This window comes from Tyto alba, unplaced genomic scaffold, assembly GCF_018691265.1.
Source record: "Tyto alba isolate M040663 unplaced genomic scaffold, T.alba_DEE_v4.0 Super-Scaffold_16, whole genome shotgun sequence".
In the NCBI taxonomy this organism is placed as follows: Eukaryota; Metazoa; Chordata; class Aves; order Strigiformes; family Tytonidae; genus Tyto; species Tyto alba.
The window spans coordinates 757,015-782,856 of NW_024881278.1; the positions used below are offsets into that span (position 1 = coordinate 757,015).

Genomic DNA, 25,842 nt, shown 5'->3' on the forward strand with positions numbered 1-25,842 from the left:
CTAGAATAACCTGTGTTTAATGTTTGTGAGAAGTTTTGAGAAGCCAGTTTTGTTCACTTACATCTTTTAGTTAAAAATAGAAAAATACTCAACCAAACCTGGTTCCTGATGTCATAAAACACACAAGAATTTTAGATTTGTAAAACACTTCCCCCAGTTTCCCTGTTCTGTATCCAGCAGCAAAGGCAGTGGGGATGGGGAAGGGTGGACCAGACATGAGTTTGTTGTGAGCGTGGTAGCGGTTACCAACAATCGTGCTTGGATGCTGGTTTCCTCTGGCTTTATTGCTCTGATTTCTCCTACTCGTGTTATCCTAATCCATTGCAACTCTCTTTACCTCCGTAACTTTCTGGTATGCACAGTAGTGAGGGAACTACATGTGAATTTTAGGAGTCTCCTTAAGATTAAAAAGCCCGTGTCGTGAAACGTGTTTTATGAAAATTCTTATTTTTGATCTTCCTCCATAAAATCATAGCTAGGCAGAGGTAATATCACGTTAAGCCTGTTAAATGAAAAAAAGAACAGTCTTTTTAGGTTTAGGCAATGCCATTTGGCTTTGTCCAGCTCTAGTAGTCAATGTAGAAAAATGCCTACCTCTCCCTGTAGCATTGCTTCTGGGTAGCCTTGGATCACCAGAGCTACAGAAAGACTCCACTGTAAAACCAGAGGCTCCAGTCACATCACTTTCGTGACCCATTTACAAATTGCTTTCATTTCATCTAATTTCAGACAGTGAAAAATTTTCTTTCCCTGAAATTTTTGTTGGTTTCTCAGTTCCAGTGAGGACTTTGTGAGTAACCGATGGTAAGGTTGGCTTGCCCTCCCCCGTTCAGTGCTGTTGCTCTGCACTTTATTCACAGGAGCAATTATGTTAATTTTAATGAAACTTCCTGTATAAATGGGAAGTTCATCAACATATTGATGTCACAAACCAAGAGTGTTGTAAAGGAATATCTTTTACTGAAAGCTGGCATATATAATTTATATAACCCTGCAAATTGGAATCCCAGTCTATGTGATAATGAATTCTGTATGTCCAGGAAATGTGTATTTATTAATTGTGTATATCTATATATATGTGTGTGTGTGTGTACATGAGAATATAGATTTCTGTGAATGTATAGAGAAGCTACACTGTACTTGTGCTGGCAGTTATTTATTCATTAAAGGAACACCCACTGATTTTAATGCTGGGAGCTGCATAACTGCACCAAGTTTATTTTAATGTGTTTACAGCCTTGTCAAACCACTCCGGAATAGAGAATAAATACGTTGAGGTTTTTTGCTTTGCAATCAGTGCTTCTTATTAAATATAGTTCTGTCACTGTACTGAAAGAAAAATTAAGTAAACCTTTAAAAGCTTATGGGCTTAAGGGAACTAAGAATTGCCCGTTTTACCCTAATAACCTTCTATACTGCATGGGTTTTAGTGTGGTGCATTGTGTGGTTTTACTTTTGTTTCTTCTTCTTATATTGTCTGATATAGATAACAGTCCTGGATGAGACATGGACAGTATTCAGGCGGTACAGTCGTTTTCGAGAAATGCATAAGACTTTAAAACTGAAGTATCCTGAGGTAAGTTTTGGTAAGACTTCTTTTGCAGGTGAAGGTGGAAGTAGAGACTTGAAAATAAATTTTTTGAAAGATTTTTACTCAAAAAGGGAGGTGATTTGAGAACAGCCATCATGGCTTCACCAAAGGCAAGTCCTACCTCACCAACCTATTGGCCTTCTGTGATGGAATGACTACATCAGTAGAGAAGGGAAGAGCTATGGATGTTGCCTGTGTGGAATTCTATAAGGGCTTTGATGTGGTCCTCCACAACAGCCTTCTCTCTGAATTGGAAATACATGGATTTGATAGGTGGACGGTTCAGTTTATGCAGAATTGGTTGGATGGTCACATCCAGAGGGTAGTAGTCAATGGTTCAGTGTCCAAATGGAGGTCGGAGACAAGTGGTGTCCCTAGGGGGTCTGTACTGGGACCAGTACTGTTTAATGTCTTCATCAGTGACATAGACAGTGAGATTGAGTGCACCCTCAGCAAGCCTGCAGATGACACCGAGCTGAGCGGTGTGGTTGACACAGCTGAGGGACAGGATGCCATCCAGAGGGACCCGGCCAAGCTTGAGAAGTGGGCCCGTGTGGTTCAACAAGGCCAAGTGGAGGGTCCTGCACCCGGGCTGCAGCAGCCCCCAGTACCAATAGAGGCTGGGGTGCGAAGGGATTGAGAGCAGCCCTGTGGAGAAGGACTCGGGGGTGCTGGGGGATGGAAAACTGGACACGAGCCAACACTGTGCGCTCACAGCCCAGAAGGCCAACTGTAATCTTAAACTACATCAAGAGAAGTGTGGCCAGCAGGTTGAGGGAGGTGTCTCTGCCCCTCTACTGTGCTCTGGTGAGGCCCCCCTGCAGTGCTGTGTCCAGCTCTGGGGCCCTCAGCGCAGGAGAGACACGGACCTGTTGGAGTGTGTCCAGGGAAGGCCACAAAGATGATCAGGGGGGATTTCTAGCAGGGCCTGTTGTGACAGGAGAAGGGGTAATAATTTTAATCTAAAAGATGGTAGATTTAGACTAGATATAAGGAAGACATTTTTTACAATGAGGGTGGTGAAACACTGGCACAGGTTGCCCAGAGAGATGATAGGTGCCACATCCCTGGAAATATTCAAGGCCAGGTTGGATGGGGCTCTGAGTAACCTGGTCTAGTTGTCCCTGCTTCTTGCAGTGAGGTTGGACTAGATGACCCTTTAAGGTCCCCTCCAACCCAAACTTTTCTGTGATTGTGATTCCTTTCAACTATATGCTTCTAGTAAGATTGGCAAGCCCTTCAGCACTTTAAAACTCCAGGGCTGCTAGATATAGGATAGATGTTGCAGTGAAACTGTGACTCCATGTGTTGCCTCTAGCCATTAATTCCCTTTACTGCTGACTGGTGTCGTTCCCTGGAGGTTGCTGTTTTGTTCATTGCAAGATACTTGCAGTCAAATCATGTCATCCTGACAACACCTCATTTAAAAGAGCGTTGTTCCACAGCTACCTTTTCGTAATAGTGGCTTCCAGGTTTCTGCAAAATGGAAAATTGATCTTTCTGAACCACCTCAGAGACTCTGGGCATTCAGGATATGAAGAGCTGTGCCTGACAAAGCTTCAGTTCATTGGAGTGAGCATTTTTAGAATTACAGTTCTTGGTTTCCACATCTAACTCTTATTTATTAACATTTTGCTTCTCTTCTACTTGTTCCCTTGGATATTAGACGAAATAAATCATTCAAGCAGTGGAAGTGATCCTGGTTTGAGTTAGCACAACTAAAGAAGCCTGGGCCGTATATTCATGGGCAATATATTAAAAACCATTAATGTGTCCGAGAGAGAGAGATGCAATAGTGTGCAAATGCTTTCTTGGTCTTCACTGTTGTATTCTTTAAGCTGAAGTTTATTGAGCATGGAACAACCTTGAGTTTTAAAGAGTAAAATATGTAGATCTGTGTTTTGTGGAGATTCTGGGCCTTAAGATAATTCCAGTTCCAAAACTAGAAATGGAAATTACCATGCACCAAATAACTAAGGAAAAGGTTCTTTTTTAAAAAGAAGAAAAAGAAAATTAGATAATCTTTTCTGATTGTCAGAAAACTTTTAAAGGTAAAAATGAGTTCTGTATGGAAAATTGAAACGTTCGCTTTCCACAGATGCTTTTAAAAATACTATTTTTGAATGAACATCAGTATCATACTTTTCATTTGAATGAATGGCCATTTTATTTTGGATGTTATAGTCTGTCAACAGTAATATGCTAATTGCATCTAACTCTTGAAAGAACATCTAGGCAGTCATCCAGTTGAAATAGAAAAGGGCCACCTGAATCTCTCTGCAGACTGATCTTCCCCATTTAGGAAAATGTGTTTGAGTAGCCTTTTTCAGAGTCTGTTATCGGTCCTGACAGTAAATTGAGGAACAACTGAATTTGGCTTTTACAGTTATGTCAGAGGGAGATCAGAGTTTTTCTTGTATGTAGTAATCAGATTCAGGAGGAATCTGATGTTCTTAAAACCACTATTAAATGTCCTGTATGCTGCAGCATATTAATGTCACCCTTTCTGAATCAAGCATTTGAGGCATTTGTGATTCACAGTACAAATTCAGGCTTTTTTGGTGTTAATAGGAGGGAGTGTGTGTTTGTTTTTGTTTTTTTTTTTTTTTCTGTTTTTGGGGTTTTGGTTTGTGTTTTTTTTTGTTTTGTTTTGGGTTTTTTTTTTTTTTTGGAAGAACCATGAGAACACAGGAGTGGTTTTAATAGGTGTCGTGGTTTGAGCTCAGAGGGCAACTGAGGACCACATAGCCGCTCACTCCTCCCTTCCCCCCCAGCGATGAGAAGGGAAAAATAAGCCAGGCTTGGGGTTCAAGATAGGAGTGGGAGGGGCAAATCACACTTTATGGTCATGGACAAAAGGCAGACTCATTAGGAGAAGAGAAAAAGAACATAGATTTATTACAGACACTAACAACACTTAACAGAGTAGGACAGTGAGAAGCATTGCCACATCTTGAGAACACCTTCCCCCCACCCCTCCCTTCTTCCCGGGCTCAGCTCTGCTCCCGATATCTCTACCTCCTCCCCCAGTGGCGCAGGGGCAGGGAATGGGGGGCGCAGTCAGTGCTGCCGCTTCTTCCTTCTTTGATGAGGGGAGCTTCTGGAACTTGTTCCCCCTGCTCCATCGTGGTCCCCCTCTCACAGCAGACAGTCCTCCACAAACTTTCTCCAGCATGAGTCCCTCCCACGGGCCGCAGCGTTCCCCACACTGCTCCATCGTGGGTCCACAAACTTTCTCCGACTGGATTCCCTCCCACGGCTGCAGCCCTTCCCGAGCTGCTCCGGCGTGGGACTCCCCCGCATGCTGCAATCCTCCCAGCGCTGAATTACAGCAGCGGGGCTGCCTTTTCCCATGAGACCCCGGCCTTCTCCGGGCACAGTCATCTTGGTTGGCCAAGAGAGGCCCCTCACAGGCCATAAATCAATGTCTGCTCCACCGTAGATCTCCATGGTGGCAGGGGGGGGCTGCCCTGCCGTCTCCCCACAGGATACAGGGGGGTCTCTGCTCCGGCACACCTCCCCCCTCCTTTCTTCCTCCGTTCCTCCACTGACCTTGGTGCTCACGCAGCTGCCCCAACTCCTCCTCACCAGTCCCACTGCTCCTCACCACGTCCCTTCTTAAATACGTTATCGCAGAGGTGCAGCTGATGGGCTCAGTTTTGGTGCAGAGGTGGAGCTGACTTGGAGCTGGGGGAGCTTCGAGAAGCTTCTCCCAGGGGAGCTGCTCCTATAGCCCCCTCCCCTGCTGCCAAAAACCCCACCACTCACTCAAATCCAGGACACTAGGTCAAAATAAAGTCCAGCATCCAAGACCATACTAGTGAGAAAAAAAATCCTAGTCTAGAGCAAAGGTGCGTAGTTTTCTTCATCTTGGAGTTTTACCAGCTGAAATTGTTATCATTGTAATTATTAGTTCATGATTAATATTTTTCCTGTGGATTTTTGTTATATTTTTCATTCTCTACACCACTCATTTTATAATATCTTGTATAGACAATTTCTTTTACCTTTTTTTTTTTTTTTTTTTTAGCTTTTTTCATCTGATTGTGGTCATGCTTGCAAGGTCAATACATTCTCTAGTTTAATGTGCCGGTTTATTTCTTATTGATACTTCTGTGTTGCCGTATGTCTGTGACTTAGGTAAACTTACTGAGATTCACATCTAGAGTACATTGATGGAATTGTTGGTTTAACGGTTCACATGGAAAAATTTATAATTTCCACAAAAGAAACACATTATAGTATCTTTTCTTAAATTATCTGTTCCCTTCTCAACAATTTGTGTAACGGCAAATACACAAATTAAAAGTCTTAAAAGTTTGCCAATATAACTTTCCCTAAAATATGATACTCTTTGGAGAAGCATACTAACATGTTTTGGCTTCTAATAAACTTGAAAGAAATGTTTAGTCATGTTACTTTCTGAAACAAAAGATCTTAGTAGTATCTTCTTCCAGCCTTTACTGAGCCTCTACTTCACAACAGCCTTCAATAAATTATCAGTGAGGTCCAAGTGTGCAAATCTTTGCCAAGTACAAAGCACGCTAAAGTTCAGGAGAAGTGAGAGAAGCATTTGATCACGTCATCTACTGTTTTTAGATAGGTACTGTCACTTAAGCACATGTTTTGGAAATCTTTGCAGTATTGATGTTGTCTTCTCTATTTTACGTAGTACAGGCTGTTGTGTTGTGTCTACTCCTGATTTGAGACTTGGGGCACCACAAGGAAATGGCAGGTTTGTTGGGCAGAAGAAACCTAGCTAATATGCAGTTGGTTTCTTCTACCTGTCAGTATTTCTACAAACTACTGTGTCGTTGTTCACCAGAGGGGAAGAATGCATTGTGATGGATGAAACACATAACATCATGCGCTGTAGTAAAGATTTGGTGTTTGTTTTCTTTGAAGGAATTTCATTATCAGTGTTACATACGTGAATGATCAATAGCTTCCCATATTTCTACCTTTATTTAAAATAGCCTTAATTTATGGCAATTTTGGATTAGTTTTGCAACATGAATAGAAGTTCAGTTTGTTTGGTAAATTGAAAATCATCTGTCTGCTTCTGCTCGTGTGTCATTGACCTGATTTAGGATTAACCAAAATGTTAAAATACATTTTAATACTAAACTTGGCAAAGTTGCTTCCTTAATTAGTGCATATTATTCCAAAGAACCTTGATCCTTAAAAGGAATGTTACAAGAATCCATCAGAGTTGAATTTTATTTTGCGTCGTTTACCTTCCAACTCTACATTAATATTTATAATGAACAGCAAAAATACTGTGGATGTGTTTGATGTATGTGTCCTGCTTTTAGAAGTGAACTTTACAGCTCATTAGTACTCAGCTCTGAGTTACTACATCAGTATTTTAATAATTTGCTGATCTTGCATTTCTTGTTGCCGCCACTGAATTCCCAAAGGAATGTATTGGCAAACTGATTTATTAGGAAGGTTTAAAAAAAAGAAGTATCTCTTTCAGAAGCAGAAACTATCTAATGTCTTCCAGTCTTACAATATGCCATGGTTTTTATATACCTGCACATTTCTTCTGATGTAATTAAGTGGCTGCTGACAACTGATTATCTAATTGAAATGTGTCACATGCAAATTTTGAAAGACTGAAGAAGCTGCAGCAGGGTGAGATTATGCCAATGGCAGATGAGTACCAAGCATTTAACAATGCCTGTTTTTTTTTTAGGTCTGCATGATTGTCATTTGCCCAGCTTCAGCTTTCTTACGCTACTAGATTGTTAATGACTCTATTATTTTTTGAATTCTAATTAAGACCATACTTGATTTGCAGATGCAGTAGTCTCTGTAATGGATATATTTTTTTGTTTGTTACTAGTCAGAAACAGGAACAACTGGGGTCTTTAATAGGGATGTGACAAGTTTCAGAGTAAGATTCTTCTTTTTTTTCCTCCTTCAGCTTTTCTTATCAGTTCATAGTTTCGAAATACTACAGGAGTGCTGGTTTCTGCAGAAAACTTTCCCTTCCTGATCCCCGTCTTGCTATGAAGGAAAACTCACTCTCCCATCTCTGTTAGTTCAGCAGGTTTGAGTGATGCACTGTTGGGGTGGTCAGTGGGTCCCTTCTTAAGACTTTGGCTCTTCCCTCTTTCAAAGAAGAGCAGAGGAACAGTTGTCTATTTATCTCGCTCTACCCAAACCCAAGGTTTATGAAATCCCTCCTTCGTGTGGGGGTCCTTAATTCTCACTTGCATCCAGGCATTTAAGCCATGTTTTGTGGGGCTTTCACTGTAGGCTCTGCTTATGGAGTTCCCTGCCAGTCTTGAAACCTCTTCCCGTGTGCTTAAAAATCTCTACATGGTGTTAAAGGAAGCATTTATTATTGAGGCATTTTTATTACTAGTAGTGATTCTCAACTTAAAATATTGGTAAATTCATGGAGAGCTGGCAAGGAGAAGCTAAAAAGTATGCTTGCATTTATAGATTCATTAATGGAGATAAGGACATGTGTAGGCAAGATTTCTGCAGGAGTGCCAGGGCTATTGACTTCTAGCTTATTCAACAGAATGTAATAATTTGTGTATTTGTATTTGATGTATGGAGGTTTGGATATAAATATATATTTGTTTCTTTCACAGTGTAAAGCACAAAAGGACTGTTTATAATTGTAAAAGAATTTCAGGTTGTCATTGACCCAGCTTCCCCTTCTGCTGGTCTGGTTTTTGTCATCTTACATGACTGAAACAGCAGGAATGTCTACATAAACTTAAACTTTGAAGCCAAAGTTACCATGTGATCTGCCTCTACCCCCATCCTCTATTCCCACAAGAGAAATGAATGTGCACGATATATTGCAGTAACACATAAATATCATGGATCTTGGAGGTTAGGGTTAAAGAGTATTGCTCAGATGGCAGGGTTTTTCAGATACATTAAGTATTGGACAGCAAAGCTTGTATTTTATAACTGTTAAGAAAAAATGCTGTCTGGTTTCCATTTTTTTTTTTTTTTTTTTTTTTAGCATACCGTTCTGGAGGAAAGGCTTTCCTCAATAGTGTCAATCAATTATATATTCTTTTTTTTTTTTTAATTTATTTTTGAAGAGCGTATCCTTTCCTTTTCAAAAATCTCTTTGTGTAACAGATTATCAGTCTGTTGGAGTGAACTCAAGGCTCTCGTCAACTGGAGGAGTTAACAGGCTGCTCTTTTGTTTGCATATCTGTAAGAATTGCATGAAACTCAGAGCAGAAAATATTTCTCAAGTTTTTTAGAAATAGTATATGAATAGTTTGGAAAATATACTGAACTCAAAACATTTGTTGCAAGCTTATTTAAAAATACCCTTAAATATTTCAGATTTTTTCAAAACTTTAAAATAGTCTGTCCATTTTTTAGTGGAAGTATTTTGCATCTCAGAGAAGAGAGACAAGAAATGTTTTGTATCTCAGTGAAGCCAGATCCTGTTTCATCCATCCGTACTGCTCACAGCCACTCAACATATTACGTATATGTTTGCTGTTAAAATAGAACAGACACCAGTTTGTAATCCTTTAAGGTTTTTTAAGATTCTTTTCTGGTACTACTTATTGTGTAGGAGTAATTCAGCTCGGTAATGATGAATGAAGAGGTATGAACTGTTCACGTAACCACCACTGACTGATCTCGCTGTCCTTCCTTTTGCCTCCATACTTCTTTCTTGGGTGACTGCCAGGGAGGAATCTCCATTTTCTTTTTAAGTGGTCCATACAGCTGGTGCTCTTGTTAAGGAAGAAGAGGAAGAACTTCAACAGGAAGTGCTGGCACAGATAATGGTGAGGGGATGGGTTTGAGGTGAAGCCATCAATTTTAGGAGACCATCCCTAGATTCCAGAAGAGATTCCAGGATCACTGAAAGAGAAATGCAATTTTGGACTAACTTTCAAGACATGGTTGGTGGAGGTTTGGACATTTTTATTCTTTCCTGCTAGTCTCAAGGATAATTAGGTAATTTCTGTGTATTTATATAATTATTAAATTATTTTAAAAAGTCTTACCTGAGATGTGCAGTTTTCCCTCCTAAGGAAGAATACAAATAGAGGAATTAAACCAAGACCAGAGTGCTAAAGCAGCAGACTTTGTAGAGCACTTAGGGCAGCATTTCAGTTGGAATCTTGACTCTCTGGCTGCTCTGATTCTGGTTTGTAACTGTGCAGCTGTAGCGTTCCATTAAATGTAAAATTTATGTTAATCTCCTGAGATTACTTTGAAAGGGAAAAGGATGAGGAAGCAATAACTTTGAGGTACTTGGCTTGCAGGGCTGGTGAGCGAGTTGCCATGTAACTAGTGAGCTCCTGGAGCTTAGGAGTTTGTTTGGCAGTGGAAATTCAAAGCTTGTTGCATCAGTGCTGGCCAACCTGAAGCTCTGCTGGTTTTACCATTGGATTTTCTCATTTACTGGCATCAGTAACCGTATATTTAATTAGTATGTAAGATTTGGGTAGTATGCTCACATTGAATGCAAAATTCTGGATGTTTGGATGCTTCTGGTGTTCAACTGTAAGTAGTATAAAGCACTAGAGCTGTAAGTAACTGTAATTAAAAACTTCTAATATGATATTTAAAGTTAGTTTGTTCAGCCAGAGCTTTGATTCTGTGATGACCAAAGTCCCAGCCTGCTCACAAGTTCAATTTTTGTTGAGGCTGCCGTTTAGAAACTCTTGTGACCAAGAAGCAATCTAAAACCACAGGTTACATGTACTAGAGAGAGCAGGGTGTAGCATATAGTAATCAGCATGTTGGTACAAATCTTGCTACAAATTCTGTCTCATTATTTTAGAAAGTTTAGGTTTGTCTGTATATGGATTCTTAGTTCAAGTTCTTTCAGCCTCTAGGAACTCCATGATCCTTAGTGAGCGTATTCTATGACAATATTTTAAGATTTATTTTTGTGTTTGAAAATTTGATCCAGTGAAGAAATAAACTTGTTGATGTGTTCTGCCTGGACCTGAAGGATGTTTCGAGATATTAACTAGCAAATTTGGACTTTTTTCTTTTTTTTCTTTTAAATAATCAAGAATATGTATGGTAGTTTTGTTTTTATGCAATGGAAAAACATAATAGGAGTAACAAATTTAATGTGACAACATTTGGACAAACACCAAGAATGCATAGACAGTCTAAAAGTTTTTTTTTTTTGCTGGCATGGAGTAAAATGAAAATTGTTTGCCACATTGATGTGCCTGTAAATAGGAAATGCCATGATGTGTATTAAAATAATACCTCTGGAAGAATTATAACTATATAGAAAAACATTTAGAAAATGGTTTTTGAAATATAAATCCTAAACTAATGGCAGACCTTAATTTTTACTTTCTAGCCTGGAACTTTTCTAGCCTTGGTAATGTATCTTTCCATAAATATTGAAAGAAAAATAAAGTAGTAATTTTTAGAATACGTATCTGTGTGTAAACCTTATAACACTATTATACAAGCGTGTGATTATAGCCTTCACCTTTATATAGTACAAATTACAGTAATTATGGTATAGATAATTTTAGCATTTGGATTCTTGTCACCTGTAACAGCCAGGAAGTACATACACAGGAAACATATTTTGTCATATACACGTTTCCAGCTCCCATTCCTAATTATATTATGTTCAGAGCATTCTGAAAGCCTGCAGGTTTATATATGTATTACTTCCATATCAGCTTTAGTTTGCCACTAGCTACAGAAGTGATTTAAGAGGTAGATCCTCAAATACTTCATCTGCCCTTTCTGCAGCACAAGACTTTTGACTGCTGGTGTTTTTAAAATAAATTTTAGGACTTTGCTCAGTACATCAGTCTACAAATGAGCAGGAGAATTTGTTCCCGTAAGTAAAGTGTGAAAAACATAGCTGCTAACCAAATCAAGTAGTTCAGTGCAAGTTTGATTACAGATAAGTGTATTTATTCCATGTGGTCCCTCTGAATTCATAGTTGCTAACCAGGACTGGAGCATTTGAGACACAGGAAGCCCCCTGGCATATTTGCTTCCAGCATAATACATATTTCCCAATCTGTTTCTAGTGGGAAAATGACTTCAGTGTGTGAATTTGTTGTCGTAAAACTGAATTTGAACGTGTTAGAGCCTTGTGAAAGCCCAGCTTTGGGATTAATTTGGGATTAATTTGTGAACATTGTTTTTCGGGTGCTAGATTTGTGCAGCAAGGTTTTCTTGGCTCGATACAGGTGATTCTGCAGAAATACCGCTTCTCTCTATCACTCCTCCTTCCCCTTCCCCCCTCCTGTGTTTTGGTTGATGATGAGACCTGTTTTTTTTGGTGGTTTTTTTTTTGGTCTGTCTTGAGCAGCTAATGAAACGTGTGAGTTTCCAAATGGTTCTGTGGGAAAATACCATTAGCTTTATAGGTCTTCTGATAAATTCAGCACAAGACAAGATGAACCTGCAGGCAGACATCAAATGCCAGGTTTCATTGATTGTGCTGTGCAAAAGTCTTACCCATTAGTAATGTAGAAATTGAAAAAAGAAGCATTTTGAGAGGGCCAAGTCCTTCATCTCATAATTCACAAACCATTTGACAGAATAATTGCTCTGATTACTTAATAATTGGATTTTTGAGGCTCTGCTCAATTATCTAGTGAATTTGCATGTTATCAAACTATTCAGGTTGTTTTATCAGTAAAATAGTTTTATATGGATAACAGCTATCTGCGAGAGAGGAATGCCTCTGAGAAGAATGGTTCCTGGACAGTGTAACTTGAGGTTTAGGTGCTCAATGAGACTTAGCCATTTCTTAGCTGCTCCAGAGTGAATGTAGTCTCGGGGAACACCTCAGGCTGCAACTCTATGTTTCTACTTTCTTCCCACTTAGTGAAAGGCATTGAGGAGGACTGGAGTTTCTCCTGTTTCTTTCTTTTAATTATTACCTTGTGTTGGAGGGCTTTAAGACTTGTTTTCCATTAATCATTAGATGTTATTGATGGTCTTGCCGTCTTCTAAAGGTTTTGTGGAAAACAACTTGTTCTGTGTTGGTCAGGGTTATGCTGCTAGATTAAATAGACTTTTCAAGTAGAGTCCTTTGTTTTCAGCTGATGTAGGGTATGAGAACCCAGCTCTAACTCTAGTTTTTGTGAAGGCACCCAGGTTAGTTTTGAACAAATAGGCTAGATAGTAGCAAAAACTGTCTGGTTCCAACTATACTGCTTCCTTACATATTTAGACGGGATTACTGACACAGCTGCAGATATGAAGGTGTTACAATAAACTTTTTTTACTGCCTAATCTAGAGGATTACACCAAGCTTCATGTGGAAGCGTTTGAGCAGGATATTACAGGGTTGTCCTCTCTCTGGAACCACTGGGAGAATGAACAGGGAAATATAGGTTGCAGAATTTGCAGTACAGTAAGAATATTTAGCTGTTTATTTTGGCATTGTTGTATTAAGCTAATGAGAGACTTAACTAAATGGGATTGAGATACAGCTGACTGTTAACCGATGGAGGCCCCATTCAGATAAGACTGATGTAGTCTGCAGGAGAGGAAAGCTCTTGAAAAAATAACTTTCCTCCTCTGAATTTGTCAACAGTGAGTAGAGAACCCATTTGCCTTCACTATAGAGAGAGGTCAGTGCCTTCACGTGGTATTTCAGAGCATTGGAGGTGAGTCTCCTGCCCTGAACTCCCCACTGGAGGATCCTACACAGCTGCCAGGGAGAAGCAAAACTGGGGCTGTTGCACAAGGGCAGACAAGCCAGGAGGTGGGGGTGGCTGCAGCACAGGTCGCAGCAGGGACCTCGGTGGCCAGGGCACGGTCCAACTGTCCCTGAGCCGGGCCAGGACGGTGGTAATAACCACACCGGGTGGCACTCGTTGGCACTCGGGGATCAGCCACCGGGGTGAGGTGCAAGCTGGGTCCAGGGTCCATCTGAGAGAGGCCGATTACTAGTGCAACACCGAGAGCCATTAATTATAACTGCGGTGTTCTGTTGTAAATAGCCCCCTTTTTAATCTAATTTAGGCCAGTTGAATGGTGAATTTGCGTTAAAAAAAACCACCAAAACCAATCTCGTGGTTAGCATTGTTGCAGTCTACAAGAGACACTTTTTATCTAGGGGTCTTTTATAAATATTATTTCATCATGTTCCTGCTAGTGAGCTTTCAGACTTGATATGGTGAAAATAATATTGTGTTTCTTAATTAAAAATGAGTTGACTTTAGAAGAAATGAAGAAAACAGACCTGTGCAGCTGATAGTATAGTTTCTAAATGAGTTTCTGAAAGCCTTCAGTTTTGTATTCACAATGACATCTTCCTGTGAGGCTCTCAGGATATTTTCTTGACTGCTGTAATGTAAATACATGAAAAAGAATAAATCTAGAAGGGCCTTTTACCATCTGTCTCTGCAACAGAGAACATACAGAAAGCTTCATCTTACAAGAGAGAATTGTCTATCTCGCTACAGAGCCCAAAGCAAGAAGGCCCAAGCAGTAAAATTTATTAGACATCTCTGTATGACAAAAATCAATAAAATACTATCTCTTGTGGTTTAATATGAAAATAAACATAAAGAAGCAGTAGCTCTCAGGAATAATATTGAGCAGCAGGTATAAAATTGAAAATGTCAAGAGAAGACTGAAAGTGGAAGATGTTGTCCAGTTTACTGTAGGGTATATTTCAGAACCAAAGCCGGGAATAATAGTGCGGAGGGCAAGCTGTCTGGCCACATCTGAAAAACAAAATTTGTTATGGGGATGTTGGTGATATGAGTGCAAGTGAGATGAAAAAGCTTGCTTTTCATGGGTGCCAACTTCTGGAGCCAGTGTTAAGACATTCAATTAATTCATGGTTATCTATAAACGGTTATGGTGCTGTAAATGATAAAAAGACTCAAAGCTACAGTTTTGTGTGGCTAGTTTCTTCTATATTGAATCTATTATTTTCTATCATATTTACTTGTAGGTACTCCTGGGTATTGACAGTACTTTAATGATGTGTTGTGCAGCACTGTCAGTGATGCAGGCACTCTGCGGCTGTTTGAGTGTACGCTCTGTATTTTCTATGAAATATTTTGAACTTCTTTGAGTCTGCATCTACACACTGCATGTCCTAGTCTTGTTATGTGTTTTTTGGCAAAAATTACAGCAAAGCTTTAGCAGTATTTGAAATCCTTAAATTACTCACTGTACATTCAATTCTAACTCCAATTTTATTTTTACTTCAAAATAAGGGAATAAATAAGAATACTTTTAATTTTAGATTCGGTTAAATTTTTGAATAGTAACAGTATTGTTAAAGTAATTGCAAACTACTGTATTGCAGGGGTTTATTTACATATGTAGTGTGATTTCCATTCTGATTGCACCTGAAGGCTCTTATGTGCTGTAACTCATTGTAAGGATGTTGTAAAAAAAATAATAATTCATGTGGTCTTTTAGCTTTCCCCTGTTTTTCTGGTTTACTAAAACTTGCGTAGGTGGCGCACCATCACTTTTACACGGACTCAGTGATGTAGTGTTTGTTGGGAGCAGAAATATTTATAGCCTTCTAGAAAGCATCTGACAGACAGTAATTGTGAAATTACTGACATGCAATCCAAACCCAAATCCTTGCAGTAGTTAAACACATCCCTGTTTTTTCTGCTGCCCTGAAAAATTATGTTGACTTCGATACCATGGCATTTTAATTGAGTGTGTCTTTGAGTTTTGCATGTATATGTGGTATATACATGGGTCTTGCTTTCTAAGCATTTATCTTCAAGTGCTTGATTGAGAAATTTTATTATACTTGGAAACAGATATCTATTCTCACCCACCACTGTGCCTATAAGATCTCAAGAGCAGTACTAAATACGGTATTGCTCGTGAAACTGATAGTAACAGTGATCTTTCTTGCCCCCATAGTTGCTTTTTCTGTCCTGGAGATTTAAAATCCTTTGCCAAGCAAGCTCCTGAAAACGTGTCTTTTAAGTTTATTACATTTAATTAGCTATCTGTCATTTTAAGCTTTGCCTAGTGACAGCAGTGATACTGGGAGGGAAATCCCAAATTTGTATGAGGATTACAGCTAATTTTTAATTGTGTGATAAAGCAACTAGTTCTGTAACGTCCGTAAGACTAGACATCAGTGAAGGTTTGTGTATAACCTATGTGACTATCAATCATTCTTACTGTTGGAGGGGGGACTAAGTTCCTTTTAAGCTTCTCACTTGCATACTTGCACTGTGTTTTCTCTGGTTTTATCGTTTTAAATGATGCAGAAGGCTAGTTAACTTCTTGTAATCGGTCCAGTTTGTTGTGAGAGTTGCTGCTTTAGATCTATAGCAAATCAGACTTCGAGGCATATTGCGTATTTGTTTGCAGGTGTATTTCTCTGTGACAGCTGTTCTTTAAGACCCTGAGATCTGTCATTAATTTTGAGTAGTCAGAAAGGCATCCATCTAGTCAGCAGTAGAAATTATTGCTGCTCTTTGATGAGTTTTCATTATTAGCATTTCTCAAAGGCAAGGGTGACTGAAATTTATGGCATCAGTTGGCCACACGAGACGGGGCTGTTTCATAAACGCTGCCAGATGTCACTGAGATGAGCTCATATGCAACAAGCAAATCTTTTTGGGAAGAGCTGTTAAAATTGCTATGGTGAATTCTCCTCTCTGAATCTATTTCTGTTGCTTAAGTCAAATGGTGGTGTGACTTCTTGGTGTGTGGTTGAAGTGGCCCAGTAGCCGACATGGTGTTGGCAGGAACGCAGCGTGGAGTGGGGCAAGGCTCTACACAGCCACAGCGAAGATGGTGTCTGCTGTGTGGCCCACCTTGTATTATTGCAGAGCCACTTCCATAACCTTGATAGAAGTCCCAGTGGGAAGATAATGAATCAAATCCCAAATAGGTTTTGAAAGGAAAATAAACCCTGCAGAGAGCACCAAAAAATTCCCTTTTTACCTTCTTTTTGAGAAGTGGGATTTGAGCCACGCATTGATGAAGATTGATTAATGTGTTGAGCTTTGAAGACATGACCTTGCCAACCCAGCAGTTGTTGCCATTTCTTTAAAGAAATAACCAAGCACCGTGACCTGAGACTACATGAAAAAAAATAATGTTTAGTTTGCAAATTCATGAGCTAAAAGTTAAACTTGTCCATAGACTCTCTAGGTCAGCCCATACCCTTGTCTTAGTCCATGGTCTGCCACATGATAATGATATTTTTCCCCATGAGACTTCCATCTTGGGACAAGGGATAGATGAACAAGGGAGCAAAATCAAGGTTGCAAGGACATGGTATGTCACAATTTTTTCATGCTTATTTTTCAAATACATCTACAAATCATATCATTATTTTTTGTTTGTTTTTTACTGGTTTACATGTGAGCTAATGATATCATTTAGGTTGGTCTATGCTGTTTCTGCACCATCTTATTCTGCCTTTCTACAGCCTGCATAGAGAACTTAATATGCTTTCTTTGCCATTTGGGCCAGTTTCTGTCCCTCTTTCCTGAGTTGATAGTCTTGAGCTGTGCAGGTGTAGTGGTTTATATTTAGAAAGATGCCCTCACTATATTAGTTTCCAATTTTCATAAGAGAGATTAAAATCCTAAAGCTGCATAACTTTATAGAACTCTGAAAGGCTTGCATGAGCTCTGATACATCCTGTCACTCATTTTTATAGTTATTCTGTATTTAAATGCTATCATAGTGCTTATAATGAACAAAAAATTTAAGTAATTTTTCAAATACTATATTGACCATCATTTATGGCTCTATTTTAGTATGTTATTATTCCCACCAGTCTAGAATTGCTTTAAGGAAAAGAAAAACATCCCTGTAATGCAAGATAACTTCTTTGGCTGCAGTTAATTTGATTTTTCTCAATAGCAGGAGGCAGACTAAATGGAGAACAAATAGTGTTATAAACAGTGGCCTCCACATCCCACCATAGCTCCAAAAATGCATATTGAGTCTAGGTCAGCCTTCTTGTTTAAAGGAGAAACTTGGATATGACAACTCTCAAACATTTTTGATAATTATGAATGTTTATTTGATAGGCAGGTGAGCATGATTCAAGGCCAGTGAGGCACAGTTAGTGAAATGCAAGAGAGAAATATTTGGTGGTGTCATGGTTTGGTCTGGAATAGAGTTAATGTTTCTTTTTAGTAACTAGAATAGTGCTGTGGTTTAGGTTCAGCATGGGGTTTGGTATGAGAAGAATGCTGATAGCACACTGCTGTTTTCAGCTACTGCTGAGATTTCAAGGACTCTCTGACTCCCCGTGTCCTGCCCGTGCGCAAGTGCACAGGGAGCAGGGAGGGAGCACGGCCACAGCACCAGACCCACATTGGCCAGTGAAATATTCCAGATCATGGAGTGTCGTGCTCACTGTATAGAGGAGGGGTGGTCGGGAAGGGGGGGGCTCTCTCTTGCTTCTGGGATTGCAATTGCAGGATCTTGGTATTTCGGGATCGCTGGCTGGGAATGGGCTGGGTATTGGTCAGCGGGTGGTGAGCATTTGCATTGCACATTGCCTGTTTATACTTTCTATTACTGTCATTGTTTTTATTTTATTACCATTTCTAAACTGTTTCTATCTCAACCTGCGAGTCTCCCTTTACCCCTCCAATTCCCTCTCCCATTCCCAGGCTGGGGGGGGAGGGTGGGTGAGTGGCTGTGGGGTGGTTGGTTGCTGACCAGGGTCAAACCAGGACGGGTGCCCAATCCTACTTGGTAATTTTGTATCATCAGTGAGAGGTTCACAGGAGGTGAACTTCTTCCTTGTGATCTTAGCCCTCTTCAGTGACAGATGAAGTTGAAATGGTGTTTGGAGAAACAGTTGTGCCTGTCTGAGAAAGGTAACTGGCAAGCATGCCAAGAAGATCTTAAAAGTTTAAAGAGTTACCCAGAATTAGAGACAGCAGACCTGTGAGAACTTGTGCGTCCGGAGAAGATGCTCATGTATTGGTGAATCCAGAGAAGATGATCTGTGGGGGTTAGTCACAGCATCTAGCCTTTGAGGGAACTTGCAACAGAATTGTATATATTTATGAGAGGAGACACGAGTGTTTGTGCTTCTTGGTATGTCTTAGTGCCAGTATTGTAGGGGAATGATGTAGAGGAGGTACCTATTTATATGTGGGTGATGGTCCAGAGAAATAAGTAGGAAAAGGACAAGGAATTGTAGCCGGTCTGAGCACAGTGGGGAAGTTTCAGAATTGCTTGCCTGGCTGGTTAACCTTAGTAGGGTCTCCAATGTGCTCTGGCCCAAATGGGATGTGTTCTGGAGGGGTAAACTAGACCTGGCTTACCGGGCTGCCTGCACTGGAGGCCAGGCAAAAGGCAACATGCCAACCAGGAGTTGCTCCTGCCAGCCAGTTCTGTGGGCAAGTAAACATTTGGCACAGAGCGAAAAGGATGGAGAGCAGGAAGGAAGGAGTATTCCCATGTATATGGGGCAAAAGAGCTTCCTCTCCGAGAAAAGGCTGTGCTGTAAAGGGATGGGAAGCCAAGTTGTGACATAAATTGTATTCAGGAGATACCAGAAAAAAAGCAGTCCCCAAAACCCCAACAAAACAAAGCTCCAGTACATCACTCTGCAATATGGTCTCTCTTGTATTTGTCAGAAGGGAGATATTTGCCAATCAATTTATTTGGGTTTTTTGAGGAAGTTTCCCTCAAGAAAGAAGGGAGATGCTTGTTCCTATGTGCATGTTCAAGTGCGATCCAGGCACTGCAGCCTGTAGCAGCAAGGAGAGACAACAACAGAAAGCTGGAAGCCTGCGGCTGTAGTGGAGGAGCTGAGAGACAGCCGGGATGAGCCCAGAGCAGCTCCTTGGGTCTCAGAAACGGTGCAAAGGCTGCTCTGCAGGGACCCTGGGAGCAGGGGAAAGGTTGCGTACAACCTTTTTCCAATTCTGCTTCCTGGTCACTTAAGGTTTTTTGGTTTAGGAGGCTAATTATCCTTCTTTGTTTGTTATAATGAATTGTGGGTTTTGTTGCTTTTAAAAGCTGTTAGTTCTCCAAGGAATTCACTACATCAGAAGGCTGATACGGGTCTACCTCAGAGCTTTGGCTGACCCTTAGTTGCTCAGATATCCTGCCTTTGAGAATATCAAATCCCTCTCCCTTTCTGGCAGATAGTAGGGAGGATGGTGTGAGAACAGGAAATTTGACATGGCAAATGGACAGTGGAGTGAGAAAAATAATTAGGTAGGACATGGTCAGGGCACAGTAGTAAAGAAAGAATATCAGAAATGGAAAAGTAGGTGACAAACTGAATATCCAGAAAATAGCCTCCTGGATATTCCCTCTCCTTGATTAGCTGATAATGGAAAATACTGTCCTTAATCTTCCTGTCCTCTGAGGGCATCGGTTACCTATAGCATACGTATCAGGGAAGCACTGTAGGGTTTGCATGTTGGAGGACTACATTACTATTTTTTTTTTTAAAGGAGACTAAGTTTAGAGTTTCGTTTACTCCTATTTGGGAAAACATCATTTGAACTTTAAATAGTTTGAGCTATATCACCTGAAAATGTGACTTAGGTGGTTTTTATGTTATTTTGTTGATTTCTTTTTTTAGTCGATAGTATATGTTCAAATGATTGATCGTATTTGATTTTTTTTTTTTTTTTTTTCAGAATCTGTAAAGGAGCCTTTAATCTGTTCATTGTGTTAACTTTTTCCCTTTGCCGAAGGCTCTCCTGAAATTGTGTAGAATAGGTGGTTTATTTCAGACAAAATACTAGTAAAAATATAGAAGTTAAGCTTTTTTTTTTTATCCTGTTGTCAAATCCTTAAATATTTAGTGCAGGTTCCTAGTTAAGAATACAGCTTTTTTCCAATTTCTTCAGCATCTGGGAGTCTTAGTACATCTTGAGAAGCTGAGGCTTAAGTTGCTTTGTTTAAACTTCAAAAACTAAAAGTAGGACAGTTTTTTTCTTTCATTACTCACTGCAAAATCAAGTCAGGTGCAGCCACAATGGCTGCAAAACCGTGCCACATTCTTCTCTTTGATTTTTCTCGCCTGTGACAGAGACTTCTGGTACAAAGGATCAAAAGTCAGACATGCCCTTTGAAAAATGAGAAAATTCAGAGTTGTAAAAGTAACATGAGATTTAAAGAAGAATGACTTTTTAATTTAATAGTTAGCATTTCCTTAATTTTCTTTCTTTCCCCCCTTTTCTCCTCCATTTAACTATATCAAAACATTGAAGTACAAAGAGAATTTGGGATGAAAGATTAAAGATGACTCAGCCTCCATCAATGTCTGCCCTGTTTTTCTTCTTTAAAAAAAAATGTAGGCACTAAAGCATAGTTCTTACCCACCAGAAATAATGAGATGTTTCAACCCTGTAGCTTTTTGCTTGATGTCAGAAAATGGCACTGTTTTAAATGTTTAGGGAGCATAACACATTGAAGAATTTCACAGTTCAGAAGTGACAAGCCTACATGACTGTATTATGTGGTATTTTACTTTGGTCCACTCTATTTTGCAATATCATCTGCAAAATACTGTATGATTTTTTATTAGCATGTTATGTTCCACTCTACCACAAAACCCCTGAACTAAGTCCAGCAGGTCCCCTGCAAACTTCAGTTAATGTCAGTGAAGAGTCTCCAACTGAATATAATAGAAATTAAAGGACACCCTTCAAATGCTGGCAGCTTTGTTTTCTAAAGGTCCTGAAATGAGAGTGCACCCAGACCCAGGCAGAGCCTTTGGTGGTATTGGAGCCTTCATTTACACTCTTCGCTTCTGAAAGACTACTATCCAAATTTGCATCTCTTCCTGGGGCTTAGTAGTTGAAGGCTATGAAGATGTATGATTTCACTTTAAAATAGTATGCTTCCTTATAAATGTTGTTAGGTATATACTGTTTCCCAGAAGTAGGTGAATCTTAAGGTCAAAGAGTTGTATATGAGATAAAAGAGGTGACTAAAAAAAGGATCACTTACTGCTCTGATGTCTACTCTTACCAGCATAAAACGCTTGCCAATAACCTTGTTAAAACCAGTCTCCTGGCTGAAATGTGAGGGAAGTGTAGGAATCCATTAAGCTGTTTAAAATTTACTAGACTACTCCTTGCTAGATACGAAGCACCTTCCCCTTGAGGACTGGACATAGTACTGTCTAAACTTGATCATACTAATCTAACAAATACTATATCATAGTAGGTGAGTATTGTTTCTTACAGATAAGGGTGCTGAGACACAGGCAAATAACACGTCCCTGAGTAATACAAGACCCAGAAATAAAACACAGCCTTTCTTTATTATGAAGAAATTAGGGAGTAAATTGCAAATGACTGTTTGCCTTTCCCTAGGACTGCTACCGCCTAGCAACGATTGCCAGATAGGATAAACATCATTAACTGTAAAAAGTTTAATATCTAAAATACATTAGGAGTTCTGATATGTAGTCTTGAGGTGTCTCCTTATTATTTTAAAATACTATCTGGCTTTACATTTTGGATCTAAGAGTAGTCCCAGCCTTGCCCATGGTATGTATATGCACGCGTGTGCATATTTGCATTGCAGCAGTGCTGTAATTATGTATAGTAGGAAAACACTTCTGCAGTCAAAATAAAAATTAGAAGTCTTGCACACTACATGCAGAAGCATCTCACGAAATCATTTGAGCTCATTCTTCCTGTCAGGTTGGGGAATATGTCTTTTAATTTCCCCTGACAGAAAACATACCATCCCATCGGCAGCCCTAAAAACCGACAAAACATCCCTGCCAAAATAGACTGACAAAGGCTTTCACTGCCACTGCAGCAAGGGGGACAGGGAGAGGAGGGGTGTGCTTCAGAAATTCCAGGAAAGTAGCATAATTTACCTTGCTACCTGTCGAGTCTCACTTGTTATTGCCGCAAAACATTAATCTCATAGTCAAGATGTGACTCTTGAATTAATTTGAGGCAGAGGGTATGCGGACATTTAATTCTAAAAGAATATTCTATATTCCTGAATCTAGATAGTGTAAAATTCTCTTACAGTGTTTGATCCAAGGCAAACATCTCGATGCAAAATCTACACCTGCAGATCTCTTACATATTTAAGTGACAGAACAAATGTGGCTCAGTCACATACTGTGCTGCGTGCATTAACCTCTAGCAGTGGTAATCTCATCTGAAGCTACAGTGCAGTTTATTAAAGGTGTTGTAGCACTACTAATAACAAAATTTGAATTTATTGAAATACTTGCTACTGCCATTTGGCTTAAAATGAGTTAGGTATTCTAAATAAACCTTAAAATTCTCGTGAATTGTTGCATTTCTTAATTGCACACAATTACATTCAGAGTCTGTATGTCAAGTGATACATCAGGACAGAGGATCTTTATAAATGATTTTCATAACATTTATCATTTCTTCAGTATATTTGTATTGCTGAGCTTTTTTCTTTGTTTATAAACCAAAATTATGATGAGATGAGAACATTTTATTGTCACTGCCTGCCTATTTGTGAAACTCTTGCACCAACGTATTTTTCCCCATACTACAGGAGTAACTTTGTGAGAGTGACAGGGATCAATGGTGTGTACATATAAACACATTACATCTGGTAAGTGTGCTAATACTGTATTTTTGTATAAACATACTACAGTGGACTATCTTCTACCACAGTGAAATTATGCAGTCACATAGAGGACTAAATAATTCACACTGCTGCATGAATGGTTCTAGTTCTCATGTTGCAAAGATAACTTGCAAACTGTGAAGTGCGTGAAGACTGGTGCTGTTATGTCTGCATTAAGTGTTTGGACAGCATGAAACTTGAGCCTGGAGAGTTTGGAATGTCTTTTTTTTTTTTTTCTTTTCATTTTGGTGGGGTTTACACTCTTTGCATGTAGTAGAGTATAACTCACTGGAATAATGCAGGGTTTCCAAGAGTTGCTGAACTGATGATGAAATCTGTGGCTGGAGGTTTTTTCATCGTATAGCTGGGTGGTCATCTGTTGTGCAAAAGAAATGGTCTCCATTTTTTATTTGTGACATGGACATCTGCCAATCGTTTGGCTAACAGAGGAGCCAGGGGACCCTTGGGAAAGAGTGGGACACATAAATGTTCCAGCAGGGCCGAGGTTGTGTGCCTTCTGCATCCAGTCCCATAGAGATGGTGACTGCAGTAGATGATCAGTGCTTTGTGATGTAACCTCTGCAGGATGCAAAATCCTTCCAAGTTACATATATGTATATATGGGTATATTCTGTACACACATTTGTGTATTACAAGCATAAGTAATGTTATATGTATGCCAAGTGTAGTTCAACACATTGGTGTTCAGACCTGGATGGAGGTTTTTATTATATGTACTTCTCTAAGTCCAAAGTATTCAGATCCAGGTCTTGATGAGCAGTGGATTTATGATTTTTATTTAGGTACTTGTTGTGACTTTGAAGGTTTTAGAGCCAAGTGTACTGGTTGAGGCCTTTCCCTTGCGTATGAAATTCATGACTGTAATAATGAACTTTCATCGGCTTGGTTTCAAAGATTGGTGCATTGTAGAGATTTAGGAGTTAAGAAATGTTAAAACTATGTGGACTGTCTACTTTGGTTTGAATGAGTTTAGCAAAACTTACTGGCTTTAGAAAATGTGACTGTTTTTCTTCTAAGATGTACCCGGAAAGCTAACTGATTAGGAAGACAACTTGACTATCCCAAAGTTTTGTAGAATCAGTCCCCAAATGCTTGTTAAAATTAAACTTTACGTAGATAAATAAATCAATCCTGATTTTAGCTGTAATAACTTGCTTTGACTCTACATAGTACATCTGAGGACGTCGTAGCAATAGGTTTTTTATTTGTGCAAGTTGATTTTTAACAGACACTATTTTAAAATTCTATAATGAATGCTTATTAGCAAATAAGTATAAAACCAAACTCCCTACAGCCAGGAAGGGATTATGGTGGTAGTAGTTTTACCTTGCTCATTTCTGGGAGTGACATGATGCCGTACTATTTAATAAAATATAATTTCTGTAGAGGTGGGATTTTTAAATCCTTGAATGTATTAGCACTTATAATCCTGTGTAGGTTAAGGAGAGAGTAGTGCAGTAAAAATAAGTCCCAAGGACATAATTAAAGGATACTGTTTGATTGTCTACTGCTTGACCTGCCAATATGAAGAAGCAGGCACACCGAGAAGAATATGGTTGGAGAAATTTGAGGGGTATAATTGGGGTGTGCTTGTGAGACTGATGCAGAGAAGCATTCTCTTCTGTCTCCTCTGGTGCCGCACATCACTTTATATCACTCATTTGAAGGTGTCTAGGCATTTCTTTTAAAATTATCCAAGTTAGAGTTGAACCAGAGAATGGGTATAAATTATTTGTGTTGCAGAATTCCTCTGTATTTTAAAGATGCTTACATTTGGTGTTAATAATGAAGCTCCTCATTTAATTCAGTATATTTCTGCTCCTCGTAACCAGCCATAAATTCTCTACAGTCCTGTACGTGCTGATATACTAGAAAATGATGCATCTTGTTTATTATTTCAATATCATCAAATGGCCAAGGGAATTAATGCAGGAGGCATTTTTATACAGGGCTTTTGCCTGCATAACAACTTCAGCAATACTAATGTGAGTGAGGTTGCATATTTCCATCTCGTACGGTGGAAGCTAGGAAGAAATTCTTTTTGATGTGCCTTCAAGTGCAGACACAAACTGTGTGGAGAGGAGTTGCTTTCTTGTACATCATTCCCAGCAGCAGTGGCTTAGCAGACCAAGTTCATTGGTACTTGTTACCAACTCTTGAGTCTTTTGTGGGTTTTCCAGATATAGCTGGCTGGAATTTGTTCAAGCATTTTATTTGTTGCTGTACAAGAAAGGAAGACAGTTCTCTTGCGCTCTACCTTACTGATGTAGCTTGCTACAGTTCCTACAGGATGAAAAAAAAAATGAGAAGATAGCTTTGAACACCTCTGTGGAAGAACTCCTAAAGGGACAGATCTGAATTGCTGTTTTTGGGAGTTGTGCTGCTGCCTTGTTTTCATTTTCAGTGTGATAAATGATATTTTGCCTGCTCATGTGGATTCTCTTCAGAAATTAAAGCGATCAGCTTCCAGCGTGGACACACATTTGAATATAATTGAGCTACAGTTGAGTTACAGCTCAAGAAGTCCCACTTCCCATCACCTCGGCTGTCATCAGGGCGTGTGTGCATGCTCTTAGCCTGTCCCGCTGTGAAGGAGCAAGTCACAGGTCAGGGCACAGCAGAAGGTCCCTCAGGTCCCACGCAGGTGTCAGCTGGAGTGTAGCTGTGCCATCTTCCACAGCATAACTTCAGTGATAGTTCGTGGATCGAAT

General features: G+C 39.6%; 1 protein-coding gene across 3 annotated transcripts in view; it reads left to right on the plus strand.

The window, feature by feature from the left end:
• Nucleotides 1-25,842, plus strand: part of KIF16B (kinesin family member 16B) — a 143,945-nt gene that overhangs the window by 100,636 nt on the left and 17,467 nt on the right. For all 3 annotated transcript variants that reach the window (XM_042789553.1, XM_042789554.1, XM_032994769.2), the window contains one exon: nucleotides 1,487-1,576. In XM_042789553.1, coding sequence (XP_042645487.1) covers nucleotides 1,487-1,576 — 90 coding nt within the window. The remainder of the gene's footprint in view (nucleotides 1-1,486; nucleotides 1,577-25,842) is intronic.